Consider the following 23342-nt stretch of genomic DNA (forward strand, 5'->3'; position numbering starts at 1 on the left):
CAAAAAGCACATTTCATTTGGCAACAATACACAGAGTAATGTTGATCAATCTGACACATGAAATAAGGAACATATTATTTTCCTTTAAAAAAATTCCTCAAACTTTATTCATGCTCCTAATAGATTTGTATCAACATGCTATTGATTTATTTTGGTGCGGCAGGTAGCCTAGAGGTTCGAGTGATAGACTAGTAACCGAAAAGTCGCAAGATTGAATCCCCGAGCTGTCGTTCTGCCCTTCAACAAGGCATTTAACCCACTGTTCCTAGGCCGTCATTGTAAATAATAATTTGTTCTTAACTGACTTGCCTGGTTTAGTAAAGGTAAAAAAAGAGATCTCGTCCTTAGTGAATGGGAATGATGGTGCGACATTAGATTCAAGAGGCACTATCTGTAAATTCATATCCCTGCTAACAATCGGAAATAAAAAACGGTAGACCTCAAATTGACCTTATGCCAATTACTGAACTTGTTCCTATTTTTCGGTTTTAATGAGCAGATATAATCGTAGAGACCCTCCTGTCGCTAGTTATGGATAATGCTTTAGTAACATAAGCAACCATAAGGTTGGCTATATAGCAGGGGCAGACTGGGACATAAATCCCCCCCCCCCCCCCCTTTATGGTAGGGTGGCCAGACAGAAATGACCCCTCAGTAAAAGGCACATGACAGCCCGCTTGGCATTTGCCAAAAGGCACCTAAATACTCTCAGACCATGAGAAACAAAAATCTCTGGTCTGATGAAACCATGTTTGAACTCTTTGGTGTGAATGCCATGCTGAGCGCACTGGAGGAAACCTACGGTGAAGCTCCAGAGCGCTCGGTTCCTCAGACTGGGGCAAAGGTTTACCTTCCAAAAGGACAACAACCCTAAGCACACAGCCAAGACAACGCAGGAGTGGCTTCGGGACACGTCTTTGAATGTCCTTGATTGGCCCAGCCAGAGCCCGGACTTCAACCATATTGAACATCTCTGGAGAGACCTGAAAATAGCTGTGCAGCAACACTCCTCATCCAACCTGACAGAGCTTGAGAGGATCTGCAGAGAATAATGGGAGTAACTCCCCAAATACAGGTGTGCCAAGCTTGTAGCGTCATACCCAAGAAGACTCGAAGCTGTAATAACTGCCAAAGGTACTTCAACAAAGTACTGAGTAAAGGGTCTGAATACTTATGTAAATGTGATTATATATATATATATATATATATATATATATATATATATATATATATACACACACACTACTATTCAAACGTTTGGGGTCACTTAGAAATGTCCCTTGTTTTTGAAAGAAAAGCAACAAAAAAAATTGTCCATTAAAATAACGTCAAATTGATCAGAAATACAGTGTAGACCTTGTTAATGTTGTAAGTGACTGTTGTAGCTGGAAACAGCAGATTTTTTATGGAATAACTACATAGGCGCACAGAGGTCTATTATCATCAACCATCACTCCAGTGTTCCAATGGCATGTTGTGTTAGCTAATCCAAGTTTATCATTTTAAAAGGCTAATTGTTAATTAGAAAATCCTTTTGCAATTATGTTAGCACAGTTGAAAACTATTGTTCTGATTAAACAAGCAATAAAACAGGCCTTCTTTAGACTAGTTGAGTATCTGGAGCATCAGCATTTGTGGGTTCGATTACAGGCTCAAAATTGCCAGAAACAAAGTACTTTCTTCTGAAACTTATACTTAAACTTATACTTTTTCTGAGAAATGAAGGCTATTCTATGTGAGAAATGGACAAGAAACTGAAGATCTTGTACAACACTGTATACTACTCCCTTCACAGAACAGTGCAAACTGGCTTGAACCAGAATATAAAGAGGAATGGGAGGCCCCGGTACACACTGCGCAAGAGGACAAGTACATTAGAGTGTCTAGTTTGAGGAACAGACACCTCACAAGTCCTCAACTGGCAGCTTCATTAAATAGTACCCGCAAAACACCAGTCTCAACGTCAACAGTAAGGCGACTCCGAGATGCTGGTCTTCAAGGCAGAGTTCCTCTGTCCAGTGTCTGTGTTATTTTGCCCATCTTAATATTTTCTTTTTATTGGCCAGTCTGAGATATGGCTTTTTCTGTGCCTAAAGACGTGGATGTCGATTAAGGCAGCCCCCCGCACCTCTCTGATTCAGAGGGGTTGGGTTAAATGCGGAAGACACATTTCAGTTGGAGGCATTCAGTTGTTCAACTGACTAGGTACCCCCATCTCCCCTGCTGTATTTCAAGGATAATTGCATGTCACATGATCAAGCAAGAAAATGCATCAATTCTATGAATCAGTATCTAGTACAATATAATGCATGATCTAGATTATATACAAAATGCACTAATGCAGACAGAAAAATATCATCAATTATTGCGTTTACATATTCCATGTGAACATTTCTTCAGTATAAAAAACTACGGGATTGTAATAGAGAAGTGAGCTATTGAGACCACTAGATGGGGGTATCGAACACCAATAAGATGCAATATACAAGTTACAGAAAACATTTCAATAGCAATTCTTCATTCATTCCTGATGGGCGGAGAGTTTTTAAATATAACATCCACCTGCATTCTGTCTGGAGAAGACTAAATTCAAGATTACCACCCCTACGCGAACGTTGTATTGTATAGCGGTTTTGTAGTAGCCAGGTTTCCATCCAATTGGCGACTGAGTTTCATGCGAATTTGATCAAATATGCACATTTTCCCAGCAGTCGGTTACATGCACATAATAATGCGATTATTGTGTATAGACAGATTTATATAATAGTTCGATTAAAACGTTTACATGATTTGCAAGAAGAACGATCCTCTTACACTTCCATGGACACATCTGAAATCGGGTTACCTGATTGGCACTGATAAATGCAGAAAATCGCCGATCAAAATAAACGTTCAAGTACAACGAACATGTTATTTTTGGGAAGCATATTTGATTCTGATTTCTGATTTATAACGTTTGTATTTGAAAACGACTTCTACTACGCTTACATTCAGTAATTCCGAGGTAAGGAGAGGCTCGCTCGGCTGCTGGGACATGCGCAGATCAGATACACCGCTGTAACACCGGTCAAGGCGTTTACTTGTCCTAATAATTCGAAAGATTGCTCAGAAAACCCGGTGTTTTAATCGGCGTACGTTTACTTCGATTTTGACTTTACGCCGGTAAAAATAAACAGTGTAAGGTGTTTACAAAACTATTGCATAATCTGCCTACTACCATAAACCGTTTAATATCGAATTATTAGTGTCCATGTAAAGGTAGTGGTGTGTTTCCACCAAATGTACTTGTTGTGGATAAAAAATAAGTACATAATTACGCGGTGCACACAAAATGGAGAAAAATTAAATATTCAATCTGTTTCCATCTCATGTTCAACTGTACCGATGGTTTTGTCACAAACTCTAGCATTAAATAGCAAATGTACCTCATCTGGATTTGGCACGTGCACTCTATCCAACGGCTCGCAGATACAGTGTGGGTAGACTCTGCAGGTAGGATAGTCTACATGATTAGATTATCATGGATAAGAGCGAGAATATTTGTATTTGTCAAACGACAGTCAAGCATCGATCATCATGTCACCAGATGACCCTCGACATTTATTGGCTAGGAGCATCAAACTCATTCCGTGGGAGGACCACACACCATGTCATCGCTTGACTCCCAAGTTTACTTCGATATTATGGTTATTATATCAATATTAGCATATAAAGGTGTTTTCACCGCCATTTCTCGCATAATTCATTTTACCGACACAAAAATATCTCACCATGTCGAATGAATAAATTATCTGTCGGAATTTATAAAATTGTACTGACACTTCCTGTTTCCATTACAGCTGTTGGGATTTATTTGAATGAATTTTACTTGCATAATAACTGTGGACGAGAACGTGGTTAACGTGCGTGAGTGGTGCGGTGCGTCTCTCTGTTTTCTTCCTACCTCTACTGCACCCACAGACACGGACTTGGACCAGCAGAACCAGAAGTTTTAGCAAATAATTCTGTTAATTTTACACATTTAGCAGCGTAGGCTACTATGGCCCTTTTTTGGTTTCTGCTTTTTCGGCACCACCATTCCGTTTTTCTGTTTTGACTGAGTGACTGACAAGAGTCAGAGCGGGTCTCACATTTGCGCGTTTGACTTTGAATGGAAATTTGCGCCACATAAACTCAGCCAATTAGAAAACCGGGCCGGTCCATCTTGGTAGGGGGACCGGACATTGCCCAGTGGTCAGCAAAAATGCTCAATATATACTGAACAAAAATATAAACTCAACATGTAAAGTGTTGGTCCCATTTTTCACGAGCTGAAATAAAAGATCCCAGAAATGTTCCATATGCTCAAAAATGTATTGCGCTCAGATTGTGTGCACAGATTTGTTAATATCCCTGTTAGTGAGCATTTCTCCTTTGCCAAGATAATCCATCCATTTGACAGGTGTGGCATATCAACACGCTTGTTAAACAGCATTATCATTACACAAGTGCACCTTGTGCCGGGGACAATAAAATACCACTCTAAAATATGCAGTTTTGTCTCACAACACAATGCCACAGATGTATGGAGCCAGATAGCTGCTAAAAGGTCGAACGTACATATCGTTACGATCGTAAGAAAATCCATACTTAAATTGTTGGATTGGATACTGGCCATTATTACTTTACATGATATATATATATATATCGGCTAGGAGCATCATATATATATATACCATATATATACCAAAATCACTGATGGAAAAAGTACCCAGTTGTCTGAAATTGTCATACTTGAGTAAAAGTAATGATACCTTAATAGAAAATGACTCAAGTGAAAGTCACCCAGAAAAATACTACGTGAGAAAAGTTTAAAATAATTTGGTTTTAAATATACTTTAGTATCAAAAGTAAAAGTATACATCATTTCAAATTCCTTATATGAAGCAAACCAGAAGGCACCATTTTCATATTCCAACACTTTGACGTAATTTACAAATGAAGCATTAGTATTTACTGGTTATGATTCATTATTCCTGGTAGATACTACTGGTTATGATTCATTATTCCTGGTAGATACTACTGGATATGATTCATTATTCCTGGTAGATACTACTGGATATGATTCATTATTCCTGGTAGATACTACTGGATATGATTCATTATTCCTGGTAGATACTACTGGTTATGATTCATTATTCCTGGTAGATACTACTGGATATGATTCATTATTTCTGGTAGATACTACTGGTTATGATTCATTATTCCTGGTAGATACTACTGGATATGATTCATTATTCCTGGTAGATACTACTGGTTATGATTCATTATTCCTGGTAGATACTACTGGATATGATTCATTATTCCTGGTAGATACTACTGGTTATGATTCATTATTCCTGGTAGATACTACTGGTTATGATTCATTATTCTGGTAGATACTACTGGTTATGATTCATTATTCCTGGTAGATACTACTGGTTATGATTCATTATTCCTGGTAGATACTACTGGATATGATTGATTATTCCTGGTAGATACTACTGGTTATGATTCATTATTCCTGGTAGATACTACTGGATATGATTCATTATTCTGGTAGATACTACTGGTTATGATTCATTATTCCTGGTAGATACTACTGGTTATGATTCATTATTCCTGGTAGATACTACTGGATATGATTCATTATTCTGGTAGATACTACTGGTTATGATTGATTATTCCTGGTAGATACTACTGGATATGATTCATTATTCCTGGTAGATACTACTGGTTATGATTGATTATTCCTGGTAGATACTACTGGTTATGATTGATTATTCCTGGTAGATACTACTGGTTATGATTCATTATTCCTGGTAGATACTACTGGATATGATTCATTATTCCTGGTAGATACTACTGGTTATGATTGATTATTCCTGGTAGATACTACTGGATATGATTCATTATTTCTGGTAGATACTACTGGTTATGATTCATTATTTCTGGTAGATACTACTGGTTATGATTCATTATTCCTGGTAGATACTACTGGATATGATTCATTATTTCTGGTAGATACTACTGGTTATGATTGCAGACAGAGCCCAGAGAATGGGATGGTGTAATACTGAATTAGTCATATGTTGATAAGGTGCATGCATGGGGATGTCCACGTCACCCAGAGACATGCCCATGCTCTAGAGAGACACCTAGCGGACTGAAACTTCATAGTTGTAGGCATAATTACAGCTAGTGCTGTCTAGACTTACGCTGGTAAACACATCCATTACATTAGCTACCTAAATGTGAAGTAAACTCAACTGGCGAGTATTCGAGAATGGGGACTTTTAATTTGAAAACGTGCAGGATACCTCTTTCCGGTTTCCCTGACTTCTGTTTTTTTAATACTGTGTTATTCTTGTTCGGGTAGCACTCCTCACAGGCCGTTTGGTGTACGTTTTTTTTTTTGATGGTGAGATGAAACTGCCAAAAACTCAGAAAGGTCATATTGTAGGTCAGAATTGCAACACAAGATTTGTTCAAGCCTAAAATGTTAGTCCGTAACTGTATCATGGTGGTTGTATGTTCACAGATGAAAGTTCACATTTAGTTTCATGTATGTTATTTTCTTAAGATCCTAACAATTTACGTATGGATTTTCTTACGATCCTAACGATAGGTATATTCAACCTTTTGGCAGCTATCAGGATCCATAGTGGAGAGACGCAGCGCAGCTTCTCTCCAACAGCACCATGGGGAGGCGTGCTGGGCATCGACATAATACATATTTTGGGCCTGTGATTTTCGCAAAGTGGGCGCTGCTTATCAAGGGGCGACATCAGCGCTCTGCTTAATAGCTCATATGCAACTGGGTGAGAAGTGTTCATTGTTTTTGGGGGCAGAATTATGTGAGTGATTCTTGGAGGTGCGTCTTGGTCAGTTTTTTGTCGGGAAAACGACGTTCTCGTTAATCTACCGCTCTAGGCTGCCACTCACTTAGGTATAATGACACCACTGCGCACACACCAGTGGTTACTATGACAACTAGTATAGCCATGTCAGTAAATGACTGCTGTCTGATCACACAAATCCAATTTGGTCACTTTTAACTTGCTGTTTGGACAGTCAGTATTCCAAAACAGATTTGAAGAAATAAAAAACTGATTTGAGCATTAAGGTCTGCAGTGTGAACAAGGCTTTATTGCAACTTGCAGGTGCATCTCTGGTTATAATTGTATAATCATCAATTGGCTACTTAAGATACATTCTTTGTAATTGAATTAAATACTACAAATACAATATTTTGCACTATAGTGTTGTTTTCTATCATTCATTTCTCATAAATTACACAATGTGTTCACAGGAAGAAAAAAACCTACAATCTCTACATAAGATTAGGAAAATTAACCATTCCTACAAACCCTAAAGGATTTATTTCTGAAAGTGAATGATTTGGGCTCATTGCAAATGATAATAGACAGCAGATATTGTACAATAATGTTCAGCCTTTGATCCACACAGAAACCTTCCTCATCCCTCTGTTTAATGAATGTTGTATGTTCTTCTGGGATTTCTTTGATAAATATTCTGAAATATTTAGCTATATTGGGAATAAAATATTAATATATAATCCATTAGTGTTAGTTGGAAGGTTATTCATCAACATCAATGTCAAGTAGGAGTACGCTTAAGTATATACTATAATATGGTTAATAAATACTGTATAAAATCTAGTTCTGTTCATGGACCTCAACACCACATCAATAGATCTATTGTGTCTTGATCCCCCTCAGGCAGTGCCATGTAAAACTTGTGACATTTTGTTTGGAGGCCAATGTACACTACTTTTATGGGTATACATTTGACAAACATTCATGTATTGCCTATTTTTGAGAAACGGAAACCATAATGTAATTCTAGGTGACAAAGTGGTAATATATATCGCACTGCACCCTGTTTTAAATTAGAGCAAATGATCAAGCAAGTTAGTGGTTCACTATGTCATGTGGTAAGAAAATATTAAGCTATAAGAGCCCAGCTCTTGGACTTCAATGGAGAATCCGCATTGAAAGTGATTTTTAGTCCAATGGGAATCCGGGAAACCGATCCATGAAGTTACAATATTGTATGGCATTAGTGGGGTATCAAAATAATATTACACATTTTTCAAGTGGTAAGCAAACCTTGTATTGTGCCCGTAAATCCAGACAATGTTTAAATAAAAAATTAATTGTGAATTATGTATTACAAATCACCTCTCTGTACAATTACAGCTGGTGTCCAGTGCCAAACAGTGCCATTTAGAGAATTTAAATGAAAAGTACAATTTCTATACAAAAGTAGAGGCAATTCTCCCTCGAGTTTGGCTTGCTTGAATAACAACACTCGATCCTCAGCTTATCTTTCTGAAAAGAGAAACGTTGAACAACACATTAGTATAATGACCTGATTTGTTTTGATCAATGTGACAAACTGATAACATATATAGTACACGTCCCTGAACCTAAAGGTGCACATATTCTGCACAAGGTTAGGATACCTATGTCATAGATAGAACACTGATAGAACACTGATAGAACAATTGAAAATATAAGCACCTCTACAGTAAAGACATACACCAGAGATATTTTCTATATATTTATACATGGCTCTGATTCACAGGGAACAGATGACATACAGTATAGAACACACAGTACACTCACTTCCTCTTTCGTTGCAGGTAAATATGAACCAGGAAATGAGAAATCAAAGGCCAGACTGTAGCAAACACCACGGTGGTAGGAGACAGGTGCAAAGGCCACCACGAAGGACTCTGGAAAACCAAAAAAAGACAACTCTCTCAACCATGCTGATATTAAAGAGTAAATCTCTTGTTAAAGAGACTTCTCTTGTTTAGCATTGCACATGTTTAAACAATTCCTCTTTCGTGTATACGTTTTAAGATATTCAATGAAAAAAAAAACGGTATGATTCTGGCATTGTGAATCCTATTTTTTTTTACTATTATTTAATAGTTAGACAGAAGATTGAAAACCTTACATAGACTTGTTTCTACTGTATTATTGACTGTATGTTTGTTTTACTCCATGTGTAACTCTGTGTTGTTGTATGTGAGTCGAACTGCTTTGCTTTATCTTGGCCAGGTCGCAATTGTAAATGAGAACTTGTTCTCAACTTGCCTACCTGGTTAAATAAAGGTGAAATAAAAAAATAAAAACTTATTCCTTATGCTTTATTTTTTGAATGTCTTTTTTGCCATTTGTTATTCAATGCGTTTCTATGGGTAATAGTAATAAAGGCCAAATTAAATATTTGTTCAAATTTTTAATTTTATGTGTATTTGTTTTATACCTATACGTCAAATTCAAAATCAAATAGCTAAATGACCCATGGTATGACAATCTTAAAACATATGTCAGCTTAGACTTTTAGGAATTAATACACTGAACAAAAAATATAAATGCAACGTTTAAAGTGATGGGATAAAAGACCCCAGAAATGTTCCATACGCACAAACAGCTTATTTCTCTCACATTTATACACCATTTTGTTTACATCCCTGTCAGTGAGCATTTCTCCTTTGCCAAGATAATCTATCCACCTGACAGGCGTGGCATATCAAGAAGCTGATTAAACAGTTTGATCATTACACAGATGCACTTTGTGCTGGAGGACAATAAAATACCACTCTAAAATGTGCAGTTTTGACACACAACACAATGCCACAGATGTCTCAAACTTTTAGGGAGCATGAAATTGGCATGCTGACTGCAGAAATGTGCAACAGAGCTGTTGTCAGATAATTGAATGTTAATTTCTCTACCATAAACCGCCTCCAATGTTGTTTTAGAGAATTTGGCAGTAAGTACAACCGGTCTCGCACCCTCAGACCACGTGTATGACTGATGTCATTTTTGTGAACAGAATGCCCCATGGTGGCGGTGTGGTTATGGCATGGGCAGGCATAAACTATGGACAAATAAAACAATTTCATTTTATCGATGGCAATTTCAATGCATAGAAATACCGTGACGAGATCCAGAGGCCCATTGTGAGGCCCATTTTTTTTAAGGTATCTGTGACTAACAGACACATATATCTGTTTAAAAATATAATATTTTATAGAATATTAAAACATACAATCTACCTGCAGTGAAGCCGTTCAACATTTACATCACATTCAGTCATCTAGCAGACTCCCATCCAGAGAGACCCACAGGGACAACCAGGTTCAAGCAACCCGCCCAAGGGAAAGTCAACAGATCTCCCACCATGTCAAATCGGGGACCCGATCCAGGGACCTATTGGCCACCGGCACAACTGGTAGGCCACCAACCAACAGTTATGTGAAAGCCATAGAGTAGGACCTAATGAATTTATTTTAATTGACCGAATTTCCTTACATGATCTGTAATTCAGAAAAATCGTTGAAATTGTTGTATGTTGCGTTTATATTTTTGTTCAGTATTGTTAGACAGAAGCACATACCTTTCTTGCCAGGGATAAGGAGTCATCTTGTCTAGCCTTAGAAAGTGATCTAGTCTGAAAATGAACACACACTAAATGTAGACTATGGTGGTCTCACTTATGATTCAGATATCATTTTAGACTGTATTGTGACACAGTTTTATAAAAATAAAAAGTACTGTTTTATCTCTATGGTTTTTAGACCGGGGTCTCACCTGTAATGTGGTCAGGGCCTCCAGAGTGTTAAGCCTCTGAAGCACGTTAGCCATGTCCTCCTGCAGCCTGGTCAGCGCCATGGCGATGTGCTCGTTAAGGTTACCACTGGCAACAGCCTCAGTCCTGATCTGCATAACCCAGCCCTCTGCAGCATTTCCACTGGTAAAAATCTGTGACCCGCAACCTAGCCCCGATGACCTGGAACCTATACCACAAACAATGGGCAGTGAGCCAGCATCACTCTATGGACGTCATGGCCTGTAGTTACAAAACATCACATGCGTCTCGGAGTAGAAGTGCTGATCTAGGATCAGTTTGGCCTTTTAGAACATAAAACATGGACCGGGTGGAGCTGATCCTCGATAACACTTCAACTCTGAGACGCTTTATGAATAAAAGCACAGAAGCACATAAAAAAGGTTTCAAGTCAATCAAGGGATCAAATGCTATTGATTTATACTTTTTTTCATGATTTATTTTAAACAGTAAGACCATACAGACCCCACCTATTCCACTCATTGACCAGCAACTGTCACGTCGTTCTGTATGAAGCCCCTCCCTGTGAGGGGAGTCTTCCTGGAGACTCAGGTCCTCATCCAGGGTCTCTCCCTGAAGACTCCTCCTCTTAGCTTGACTTGCCCTTGTCCCGGAGGAGTGTACCCTGGGTATTCCCGATTCCTGTGAAGACAACCAATCATAATCATGCAGAGATGGCCAATGGGAGCGCCCCTTTTGCATTGTCATTACCCAAAACGCAAACCAATCCAATAAATAGAAGGGCGGGAGCGAGTTCTGATTTACTGGAGCAAACACACCACATTTCTTAAGAGAGAACTTCTCACCTCCTCCATGGCTAAATGTTCCATTGAATCACAGAATTCCTCATTGTCCGAGTCGTTGACTCGAAGACGCTCTGTGTGGAGGGGACGAAGCACAACACATCATTGTCAGGTTATTGACACGGCAAGCATTGATCTGCATATATTAAGTGTACAGATCCAGTCCTTGATGACCACAGACCTGCATATTTCCTTTTTTACTAGGGACTGATTCTACCTGGTGTGTTCTCTACAGCCAATCAGTAACACGAAGAAATGAAAACCAGCAGGACTGCGGAACTTGAGGGCCTGAGCAGTTTACCCCTGGATAGATCCATGCTTAATGAAAGCACTTCCCACGGGAAGATGTTTTGGGTTGCGGGTGCTGTCGACAGGGGGTAGACCCCTGGAACACGGTTGGAGAGCCTACAGAGTGAAATGTGTTCTTTTAAGCCCAGTCATAGCGCAATCGCGTGTGAAAACAGAGGCCATTATTGAAAAAAGAGAATCCCAGCTCTCTCGTCCTGCTATATTTATCGCTCAATTCTTAAAATGAAGCTTATTTAATCTGCTTTACAACCGGTGTAGCCTACCTGGCATTCATAGGCGGCGTGTGAGTTTCAAGCTTAAGGAAGATCTATTTAACCATAAAAATTCACCTTTATAATAACACATTGAAAACAATAATTTGTTCTTAACTGACTTGCCTAGTTAAATAAAGGTAAGCCCCATATTGGGTCTTTCCTGTTTTGCATGTTATTTTGGCATTAATACATATGTAATTAATACAATGTAATAAAACAAATAGTGGTGTGTTTTTTGTTTTCTTGAGTAAGACAGCTCCAAAATGTGCAATTAATGTATTCTTTAGTGTTGTGTTCAGTAGTGGCTTTGCTGCGTCCACATATATATATTTCTCCCCACAAGGATTTACATGCTAAAATCTCCACTGCTGCTGACACTGACAAACATATCAATAAATACTACGCTAAAATAGGCCTATGAGGGGGAGACACAAATAGAATATGACGTCCATCTAAACTGGAGGAGGAAATGATTGTCCAAAAATAATCTTTAAAGTAGCACTGACCCAACAATGATAAATAGTAAATATGTGCAGTGCGCATTCATGTGTTATTTCATAGTTTTGATGTCTTCACTATTATTCTACAATGTAGAAAATAGTAAAAAATAAAATAAAACCCTTGAATGAATAGGTGTGTCCAAACTTTTGACTGGTACTGTATATTAGTAGGCTATATGTAAAGATCAGATTAAAGTAACAATAGTCTGATGGGTGAGAATATTGTCAAGTGCTTGTCAAATTGTGAATGAGAGACTGATGAAGTGTGTACAACCTGCGTAAGAAACAGAGCAGAGCTCATGTTTTATTACAGTGTAGTTCAGACTTTATTCAAATCCTCATTAGAGTTGCACAGTGGGTTAACAGCCTTGTTCAGGGGAAGAATGTTCCAAAGGTCTGCATCAGTGGCTAGAAGGCTATGTGTGGAAGCCAGGAGATGCTAAATGTGTTTATGTTAATTAACTGACAATTACTGTGAGACCAGCAGTTAATTGCATGACAATTACCGGCTGACAAAATGTCATGACCGCCACAGCCCTAGTTTGGTCTCTCCTACAGGTGCTCTCAAATACAGTACCTACAGTTGGGTCCTACTAACTAACCCACCTACTGGAGGTGGTGCTTACCACTGAGGTGTCTGTTCAGATGCCTGTAGCGGTTCTCCGGTAGGGGATCTTTGGAGTAGGCCAGTTCCTCTTCCTCCACCTCACTGTTGAGGGAGCTCTGTGTCCCATTGGTCATGGAGGAGACGCTGGGCTCCACACTGCCGTTGGACGAGCTGACCTCAGACCTCCACCTGCGGTCCTTCACCCTGAGCAGATTCATGTCAGGGCCTGGGGACTTCCTCCCTGACGGACAGTATGACAATTAGTGTCATGTTAATAAGCATATTATAGTTATAAACCTGACATGACACAACACTGACATAACAATGGTCCTCCCGGTCCTTTGTTTCAGTGATATAGAGAGGTTATGGTTTAAATTGTGACAAACTGATGTAACCACGGCCTAGGGAGATTTTATCTCAGAAATAAAAGTCCTGAAGTCTCTTTTAAGGTAACATACAGAACCATGTCAAATTCAGTCCTCATCTTCCACTTGAACTGCTTTATAGCTACCCATAGTTAAAGCACTGTCGTAAGTATGACCATGTTTGGCTTGTTAATACGTTATGCTACATAGTATTCATAACTAAGTTGTTGTGTAGAGAAACAGCTCAAAATATGATATGTACAATTTGTGGTACCTCTCTCCTCCTCCGCTTCATCATCTGCATCTTCCTCCTCATCACTGTCCACTTTCTCCTCCTCCTTCTCCTCTTCCTCATCACTGTCCACTTTCTCCTCTTCCTCCTCCTCATCACTGTCCACTTTCTCCTCCTCCTTCTCCTCATCACTGTCCACTTTCTCCTCCTCCTTCTCCTCTTCCTCCTCCTCATCACTGTCCACTTTCTCCTCCTCCTTCTCCTTATCAGTGCTTTTGCTTTCCTCCTTGTCAGTCATAGTCATGCCATTTATTTTGCTTTCTGGGACTTTGGTTTGAATATCCTTCCAGATTTCCAGACTCCCAAAGCCTGAGCAGTGCAATAAAATGTACAAGACACCTTATTATAACCTCTTTAGAATTATAATGAGCTACTCTAGATAACACCGACTGCATCTACACTAGATAACGACTGTATCTACTCTAGATAACGACTGTATCTACTCTAGATAACACCTACTGTATCTACTCTAGATAACACCTACTGTATCTACTCTAGATAACACCGACTGTATCTACTCTAGGTAACACCGACTGTATCTACTCTAGATAACACCGACTGTATCTACTCTAGATAACGACTGTATCTACTCTAGATAACACCGACTGTATCTACTCTAGGTAACACCGACTGTATCTACACTAGATAACGACTGTATCTACTCTAGGTAACACTGACTGTATCTACACTAGATAACGACTGTATCTACTCTAGATAACGACTGTATCTACTCTAAGTAACACCGACTGTATCTACACTAGATAACGACTGTATCTACTCTAGATAACGACTGTATCTACTCTAGATAACGACTGTATCTACTCTAGGTAACACCGACTGTATCTACACTAGATAACGACTGTATCTACTCTAGGTAACACCGACTGTATCTACTCTAGGTAACACCGACTGTATCTACTCTAGGTAACACCGACTGTATCTACTCTAGGTAACACCGACTGTATCTACTCTAGATAACGACTGTATCTACTCTAGATAACACCGACTGTATCTACTCTAGATAACACCGACTCTTTCTACTCTAGATAACACCGACTGTATCTACTCTAGATAACACCGACTGTATCTACTCTAGATAACACCGACTGTATCTACTCTAGATAACACCGACTGTGTCTACTCTAGGTAACACCGACTGCATCTACACTAGATAACACCTACTGTATCTACACTAGATAACAACTGTATCTACTCTAGATAACACCGACTGTATCTACTCTAGATAACACCGACTGTATCTACACTAGATAACACCGACTGTATCTACTCTAGATAACACCGACTGTATCTACTCTAGATAACACCGACTGTGTCTACTCTAGGTAACACCGACTGCATCTACTCTAGATGACACCTACTGTATCTACTCTAGATAACACCGACTGCATCTACATTGCCACAACATTTAGCATTCTATGCATCACAACCACCATTCACAAAGCTCAGCACAAGTTACACAACTACACAGCTAACACCAACAGGCTGCTATTTATTAGCAACAGACTTTTCTACTATTGAGACAATACCAGGCACTTTCAAAGATAAAACAACCAATCAACCACGCCACAAAACACAACAACATGAAGTTCTCTACTCATCCAGCCTTCAACATCTTTGCACTTATTTCCTTAAAGGGATAGTTCACCAAAATGTCAAATTGAAGTCAACTTATGGATGGATACCTTTAGGTTTGCTGTTTAGCGCAGGCTAACAGGAGTCCTGCTTGCACCATGCAATCAATTATGCTAATGCTAAACTATAGCTACTGTAAGTAGACAAACTCATATCATATATCACCGATTCTTGGGTCCATAGATTACTGTCTAGTTTTCCATAATATGAGGTAAATGGGTAATTTGGATCAACTATCCCTTTAATTGTTGCCATAGACAACAGTCCACTCATCATCTCTCTTCCTTCATCAGAACTGATTGCTGATTACAAGGTGAGGATGACTGACATGAGTTCACTGTGGACCCTTGGGGAATGGAGTTTAGGATCAACACTACCACACAAACACTTGCCTTCCATCTTTGGTTTGTGGATATACCCCTTTTGCATCTGCATTTCCACTGAGCAAAAAGACAAAAAGGCGACTATGAAATATTAGTCCAAAGGCCTTCTCTGCTAACAGCAAGGAAAGGTTACCATAAGCAAGAGATCAATCTTCCTCAGAGCTAAACCCTCCTTGAGGTGGAACAATCTCCTTCTGTGTGAATTTATTGACTCTTTAGTGACTATTTATAGACTATGAGAGGGGTTAATTAATAATCAATAAACACATAAACCATTGAACAATTGTACTCCTAGATGTGTTGGGGTTATCGTATTGTTGTGTTCAGTCAAACTGAGGTGTGTAGTTCTGCAGTGTTCAAAACAGCATCCATTTTTGACCAGGCACCTGCAGCTGCTGCGAAAGGCCTGCTGTAGGCCCTCTTGTCCTCTTCCTTCTCTTCCTCCACTCCTCCCTCCACTTCTTCGAAGAAATACCCCCCGAGAGCCTCCAGCAGATCAGACACCTCCTCTGTGACTGGAAGAGTCTCCAGAATCTTCCAGAAATGTGATTGTTAATATATTGGTGTTTCAATATAGAGTAAATGTGGTTTCATCAATTTAACGAAACAGAAATGTATCTGCCTGCAGGGTAAAACAATAGTACATGCATGCAGTCGCTTCCTCTTCTTTTATTTATTCAAGATGCCGTAGTAAAAATGCTTACCAGCTGAATGTCATTGACGTATGCTTGCATGGCTTCCTCCTTCGACATGTTCCCCAGTGAGTTCCATGCGTCCCTGGCAACAAACAACGTTTGTGTCTCATATGAACTCAGGTGAGAAAAGACATGCTGCATAACCTCAATAATGTGGAGACAAGACTTAACAACATACTTTTTTTCCAGAGTAGGGATTTCATTATGAATCCATATGGACCCCCCATGCAAGATATGCATTTTTACATAGGGCCTTGAGATAACCAGGAAGAAACTATTGTAAACACAATATCAGATATTTGAAATAAAATCTCTCAGAATTTGGTCTGATCATACAGCAAATTAGCAGGTTTTAATAGTTGAAATGCATTTTTGTGGCTAATAAATCTGTTATTGTGCAGCGATGAGATGGTAGTATGGTATATTACACATGTTTCAGTGGGTAGTTTGATTGAATGACTCATATTCCATGCACTATAGAATAAATATGCTTATTCTGCTTTGTGGCTTAAGCATATCCATAATATCCCAGTCCAAATGATTCAGGGATATTCCTTAATCGCGAAACCTTTAACCTCGAGGTAAAAACACAACCCATTTTTCGACTTTTCATTGGTCTTAGCCTCGCTGGGCCATTCTTCTGCAACATTTCAAAGGGTTTCAGAAGTGCTCTTGCTCTATGCTGGCATATCTCGTACATGTCTCAGTACTGAAGGCATGCAGTATTTTTATTTTTATAACATCATCATCTTTCATCTGATTTGATATTTGATATTGCTAGAACAACACCCTTCACCAGGGTCGTGTTCAGTAGGCACAAAATGGAAGAAAGCGATCCAAAACGGAGTGAAGCGGGGAGGTTCTATACCATCTTAACGTGTCCAATAAGAAACACACATTTTCAGGTTTTCTGTTGCGAAACATTTTGCTACAGTGTGCGCTAATGAACACGACCCAGTCCTTAAACAGAATTTACCACTTGGCTTTGCCTGCAGTGTCCCAGTATCCTGTGGGTCTAGGAATATTACATGGCCCCAGCGCAGCCTGCTTGTAGTAACTATAAAACATGAGCATCATGCCATCCGCCGGCTGATATGGACCTATAGGAGAGCAAATAAGGATAGGAGAGGGGAACAAAGAAGATAATTCAGGAAGTTTGACGATTTACATGATACTTTGAATTATTGTTACATTTGCAACCGATAGTCAATGCAGCAATTACCATGAGCTCACTGCAACTGACAATACAAATGTGTGTCCTCAGAAGGTATAAATAGACTTCTATTTTAAATTCAACGCTTTAATGGTTGAATCTGCTCATCTTCAGCTCTAAAGACACAATCTGTAATTTCAACAGTTTATCGGCTACTCTGCCTACTACAGAGCTATGCAAGGACTGACTGTCCATGAGATTGACATGAAATTGGCTGTTTGTTTACAAACACTCAATCATATGACAACACAAACATAAACAATGTAGGAGTAGCCTAATATAACTGTATTAAACAGTAAAACAATTAAGCTGATAAGGCAGTTATATAATTTTAGAACAGCAGAACTTCTTACAGTGTGCCTTTTAAGAGCCAACCAAAACAGGCGATATCTAAGACACAGAGAATATAGGCCAATCACCTCTATCAAGCAGGTACCAAATTAAAACGGTGGCAACACAGTGAGCTCTAATGGTGCTCATTCAGACATAGGCTACACAAGCTAGGCTTACTGCTAAATAGGCCACTCGGTCGCAGGACATGGCCCACAGTACAGTGGCCGATTTGATGTATAGGCTAGTGTAGTTATTAGTGGATAATTAGCCTACCATCTTCGGGTAAACTCCGTATTACTCGCACTGCGGCATCAAATCGGGTCTCGAGCTCGTCTTGTTCCATTGCTTTGTCACAACCAGGATGACAGGCGGAGAATCGTCACTTCTTAAAGAGATTTAACATTCGGTCACCTCTGAGACAACAAAGTTGCATGGCAGCAATAATGTAAAATGAAAACGTTCTCAACAGGCTTTCATAATGTGTCATTGAAATCAACGGGCCTAATTAATACCCACGGACCTCGTAAAGGGTACGGTATTATGGATACTATAAACCACATGCATAATAATGCTTGTTATCTGATTTTCGCCTGAGGCAATTATTAAGCTATTTAGTTGTTGCATTAACATTGTCAGAATTTTATATCCATATGTTCAAATTAGAGTCAATGTAAAATGTTTTAAAAAAAGAACCAAATCGATAGAAGGTTACGTTTAAGAAACTCACCCTATGCATGACTCTGGATGGATTAAACCCACTGCTGTCTACATATAGCCTACTGGCTGCAACCAGGCTGACTGTTCCGATAGCGATCTCTCAAATTCGGTCCAACCGAACACCACGAAACATATGATTCACAAAGTTGCCATGGGAGTTGTAGTGTCTTTTGACCACGAATTACACAATGAACCAATGGGTTTCCTTTAGGATTCCTACAAGGCCCACAATTCTCTTAATGTGGGATTTAATATGGGAGATAGTGCTGACTGGGACAACATGTTGTCTACCTTTTTAAAACGCATATATACATTAGATACACATGAGCGAGGACAAAATGTTAAAATATAGCATATAGATTGCAGCAAAATCGGCGAGCCATCAGTGGTACACTGGCTACCTTCTGCCACTAGACCCCATCGCTCTTCATCAGCTCTGGGTTCAACAAGCCACAATCGCACTCAAAATCAATTGATCCACAACTAATCGATGTAGTATTTGAACCAATCACAGTTGACAACGAGTCCAGAGCGCGGTCAAATGTAACAGTGATAAAATCGAGGCCAGAAGTGCCACAATACCAGGCGGGGGAGCCCCTTTCTCACCACACCAAAAGCAGCATCGCTTTGCCTCATTGAAAGGAAAGGGAGGAGAGAAATGCAGAGGGATGTAAGATGGCAGAACTACAAATGTTGCTAGAGGAAGAAATTCCGGCCGGTAAACGAGCGCTTGTGGAAAGCTACCAAAATCTATCGAGGGTTGCAGAATACTGTGAAAACAATTATGTACAGGTAAGGAAAAATACATCGCTGATAAAATTTTGTATTACATGCGGAATTCGTTGGATTTGTAGCCTAATGTTCAAGAACTGAGTGAAACCGGGGACAGGAAATGTTTCTCCCAGACCGATAGACAGATATCTAAATCACGAAATAGGCTTTTGGCAATGTAAAAAAATAAATAAAAAGGCGACCTAATCATTATATGCTTAAAACTGGTTACCATCTCGAGCTCTATTTTCATATAAGAGCACTGTTCGGGTGGTTGACCACTCTTGCGACCATTATTCACCAGCCATTTAATATCAATTTACAAAGCTAATGGAGACTATTCAGAGGGTGTGTCGTTGATATGACCAAGTCTTGTCATTGACTGCATTCTCTTTGATAGGTAGGCTATCGAATAGGCCAAATGGTTTTTATTCGTTTCATTATTATACAACCAGGACTCAGTGGTAGACGTAACATAGTACACGTAAATTGCGGAACCCATCGATTAGTAGTTTACGTTTCGTAAGATATGCTACGATTTACAATTCGTATGATATGCTACGAATTACAATTTGTACAATAGGTTATGAATTGCAATTAGACAATAGGTTATGAAATGCAATTTGTACAATATGTTACGAATTGCAATTATACAATATGTTACGAATTTGCGAAAACATAACGACCCTGGGTTTATAAGTGCAGATATCAACTCTGCCGATTGAGCATGCTTTCTTTCTAGGGGTTAAGGTTAGGTTTAGAAGTTAGGTGAAAGCGTTAAGGTTAGGGGAAGGGTTAGGGTTAAGGTTAGGATCTAGGTTAAAGCGTTAAGGTTAGGATCTAGGTTAAAGCGTTAAGGTTAGGGGAAGGATTAGGGTTAAGGTTAGGATCTAGGTTAAAGCGTTAAGGTTAGGGGAAGGGTTAGGGTTAAGGTTAGGATCTAGGTTAAAGCGTTAAGGTTAGGGGAAGGATTAGGGTTAAGGTTAGGATCTAGGTTAAAGCGTTAAGGTTAGGGGAAGGGTTAGGATCTAGGTTGAAGGGTTAAGGTTAGGGGAAGGGTTAGCTAACATGCTAGGTAGTTGCAAAGTAGCTAAAAACCGCTACGTTTTTACAAAATTGCTAATTAATGAAAATGCGAAAGTTTTCTGTGATGAGATTCGAAAACGCAACCTTTGGGTTGCTAGACATTCGCGTTATCACTGTCTATCAGATTGACATTGTGGCAATGGATTGTAAATGGCATAAAGCACATTTCAGACTCAAACGTGACTTGCACATTTGATTTGTGCTCCACGAGTGTCCCTGAGAATGTAATATTACTTTACTCCATAGATTTTTTTGTTCCTCTCTCCCAGACAAATGGATTACATTTTAATAATCTGGATTATTGTCTGTGTATTGGATTAAGAACATGCTGCCATTGTTTACACACACCTGGCCTAACCTTTTACTGTCAACTGGTCCAAAAATGTGAAATATAAAAATACAAAATGGCGGCAGGATCAGAAATGCCGTTTTGTTGAGGCTCTGACGATGACTCTCACAGAACAGCTGGTGATGTAAGGAGCAACCAATGGGGCCACCGGTTACGTCATATTGTAGAATCCAGATGAACCCAGCGGTGCAGTTGCATAGCTCATTAGTGATGCCATTGGGGAACACTACAGGTCATGAGGCTTGCTATAGCACCTTTATAACCAAATCATAAAAGGACACATCAAAAGCCTAATCCGTAATGACAGGCAAACGACTTAATTTAAACATCTAGTTTTACGTCATCCAGCTTCAAGTCAAGCTTGTAGGCCTCAAACTAATAATCTCTGGTTTCTCATAGTAAATGTCCAAGAGATCAATGGAACACAGCTTATCTGTTAAGGAAGGAAAACCACAAGCAACCGTATTTGTCAAAGCTGAGGCCCCACCCTAAATCCCCCTTCACACGATATCCTACTGACTCATAGATGAATCATGAATGTGTTAAGGCCGTGCCCTCCACAAGTATCTATTATATTAAGTAGCAGCAGGCCTATCTAACTAGTATAACCAGTAGGGCCCCTAGTTCTAAAGTACCAGGTTAGTATAATGTGGGTCTCCCATCACAAGATAAAAGACTGGTTAGTCTTGGTAAAGAAAAAGGGGTTTGGAGATTAGGGGAGTTGAAGCAGGTTAGTATCGTTGTGTTTTCCAACGTAAGGTACCACCTACCCTGATGAAAGAGGGTTAGGTTTGGTAAAGGGGTGATTTTGACTGCATGGGGCAGGTCAGAGTATCAACATATTCAGTTGCAGACTGAAAGAGAGAAGGTGGTTCAGCTTCTGAGCATTAATCAGGTGTATGACTGATTGGAGAGCATTATTACCGTGGTTTCCTTCCAGGGGACATTTTTAAACCACTGCAATTAGCTTGATCCTGTGGGAATTGTCCCACTCTGTTGTCTACCCTAGGAGAATCTCAAACCCCATTGGAGGAATTTTGTCATTTTTATTAGGATCCCCATTAGCTCACGCCGTAACCCTAGCTAATCTTCCTGGGGTCCAACACCAATTAACAAGACATTACAAACAACCACAATCAAGACTTCACAAACATTCAACAGGTAGACAATACAGATAATTAAAATACCTGACAGGAAACACATTTAACATTCAGTTGATGCTTTCTATTTCCTGTCCAGTCATATGGTCTGTCACATTAGATGTTCTTTCTATTTCCTGTCCAGTCATATGGTCTATCTCATTAGATGTTCTGTCTATTTCCTGTCCAGTCATATGGTCTATCACATTAGATGTTCTTTCTATTTCCTGTCCAGTCATATGGTCTATCACACTAGATGTTCTTTCTATTTCCTGTCCAGTCATATGGTCTGTCACATTAGATGTTCTGTCTATTTCCTGTCTAGTCATATGGTCTGTCACATTAGATGTTCTGTCTATTTCCTGTCCAGTCATATGGTCTATCACATTAGATGTTCTTTCTATTTCCTGTCCAGTCATATGGTCTATCACATTAGATGTTCTTTCTATTTCCTGTCCAGTCATATGGTCTGTCACATTAGATGTTCTTTCTATTTCCTGTCCAGTCATATGGTCTGTCTCATTAGATGTTCTTTCTATTTCCTGTCCAGTCATATGGTCTGTCTCATTAGATGTTCTTTCTATTTCCTGTCCAGTCATATGGTCTGTCTCATTAGATGTTCTTTCTATTTCCTGTCCAGTCATATGGTCTGTCTCATTAGATGTTCTTTCTATTTCCTGTCCAGTCATATGGTCTATCACATTAGATGTTCTTTCTATTTCCTGTCCAGTCATATGGTCTGTCTCATTAGATGTTCTTTCTATTTCCTGTCCAGTCATATGGTCTGTCACATGAGATGTTATTTTATTTTTTTCTTGAAGGTGGATTTACTTTTTGCCTGAGCAATATGGATTGGTAAAGAGTTCCATTCAGCTATGGCTCTATATAAAACTGTAGATTTAAGTCGATTTGTCCTTGGCTTGGGTTGTCTTAGCTGCCCTGAATTTGCCTGTCTGGTTTGGTGGTTATGCGTGTTGCTAGCATGTACTAACTGGCCTGAAAAATACTGTGTTTCAAAAAATATATATAACATTCCTAAAGAAAATCAGAAGACTGGATAGTAATTTGTTTTTAACGTGAAGCCATGAGAGATTCTGATGCATTTTGGATAATATTCATATGGTTAGAGCAGAAGGTCAGAAGGGAGGGACCTCAGGCTTTCTCATCCAATGGGTTTTGAGAATGAG

The 23342-nt window shown here is 39.3% G+C and overlaps 2 protein-coding genes and 1 long non-coding RNA gene across 18 annotated transcripts in view; 2 read left to right on the top strand and 1 right to left on the bottom strand.

The window, feature by feature from the left end:
* The first annotated feature begins 6327 nt into the window (after nt 1–6327).
* LOC110509077 (uncharacterized) lies at nt 6328–9195 on the top strand. 3 transcript variants are annotated; one of them, XR_002471398.3, is made up of 3 exons: nt 6328–6439; nt 6668–6839; nt 8687–9195. It is a non-coding gene; the product is annotated as an uncharacterized LOC110509077 (long non-coding RNA). The 3 variants fall into 3 exon arrangements; XR_002471397.3 differs by having other exon boundaries at nt 6337–6439; nt 6647–6839; XR_016492795.1 differs by having other exon boundaries at nt 6364–6469.
* LOC110509075 (acyl-CoA-binding domain-containing protein 5) lies at nt 7148–18933 on the bottom strand. 7 transcript variants are annotated; one of them, XR_016492792.1, is made up of 13 exons: nt 18821–18926; nt 18367–18478; nt 17524–17647; nt 16557–16629; nt 16239–16386; nt 13799–14125; nt 13179–13400; nt 11493–11563; nt 11152–11328; nt 10650–10855; nt 10456–10509; nt 8670–8779; nt 7148–8372 (listed from the first exon to the last, which is right to left on the bottom strand). XR_016492792.1 is itself a non-coding variant. In XM_090225210.1 (13 exons), the coding sequence occupies exons 2-13, from the start codon at nt 18434–18436 to the stop codon at nt 8360–8362; spliced, it is 1590 nt and encodes a 529-aa protein (XP_090081336.1). In that variant the 5' UTR covers nt 18437–18475; nt 18821–18933; the 3' UTR covers nt 7148–8359. The 7 variants fall into 7 exon arrangements, 4 of the variants coding, with proteins under 4 accessions (XP_090081336.1, XP_036822547.1, XP_090081338.1 ...); XM_090225210.1 differs by having other exon boundaries at nt 11157–11328; nt 18367–18475; nt 18821–18933; XM_036966652.2 differs by having other exon boundaries at nt 11157–11328.
* Nucleotides 18934–18964: 31 nt separating this feature from the next.
* LOC110509073 (abl interactor 1) overlaps nt 18965–23342 on the top strand; it is a 46240-nt gene continuing 41862 nt past the window's right edge. For all 8 annotated transcript variants that reach the window (XM_036966160.2, XM_036966162.2, XM_090225213.1 and 5 more), the window contains exon 1: nt 18965–19602. In XM_036966160.2, coding sequence (XP_036822055.1) covers nt 19486–19602 — 117 coding nt within the window. In that variant the 5' untranslated portion in view covers nt 18965–19485. The remainder of the gene's footprint in view (nt 19603–23342) is intronic.

The sequence above is a fragment of the Oncorhynchus mykiss genome, chromosome 28 (assembly GCF_057628025.1).
Source record: "Oncorhynchus mykiss isolate SJ-2025 chromosome 28, ASM5762802v1, whole genome shotgun sequence".
NCBI lineage: Eukaryota > Metazoa > Chordata > Actinopteri > Salmoniformes > Salmonidae > Oncorhynchus > Oncorhynchus mykiss.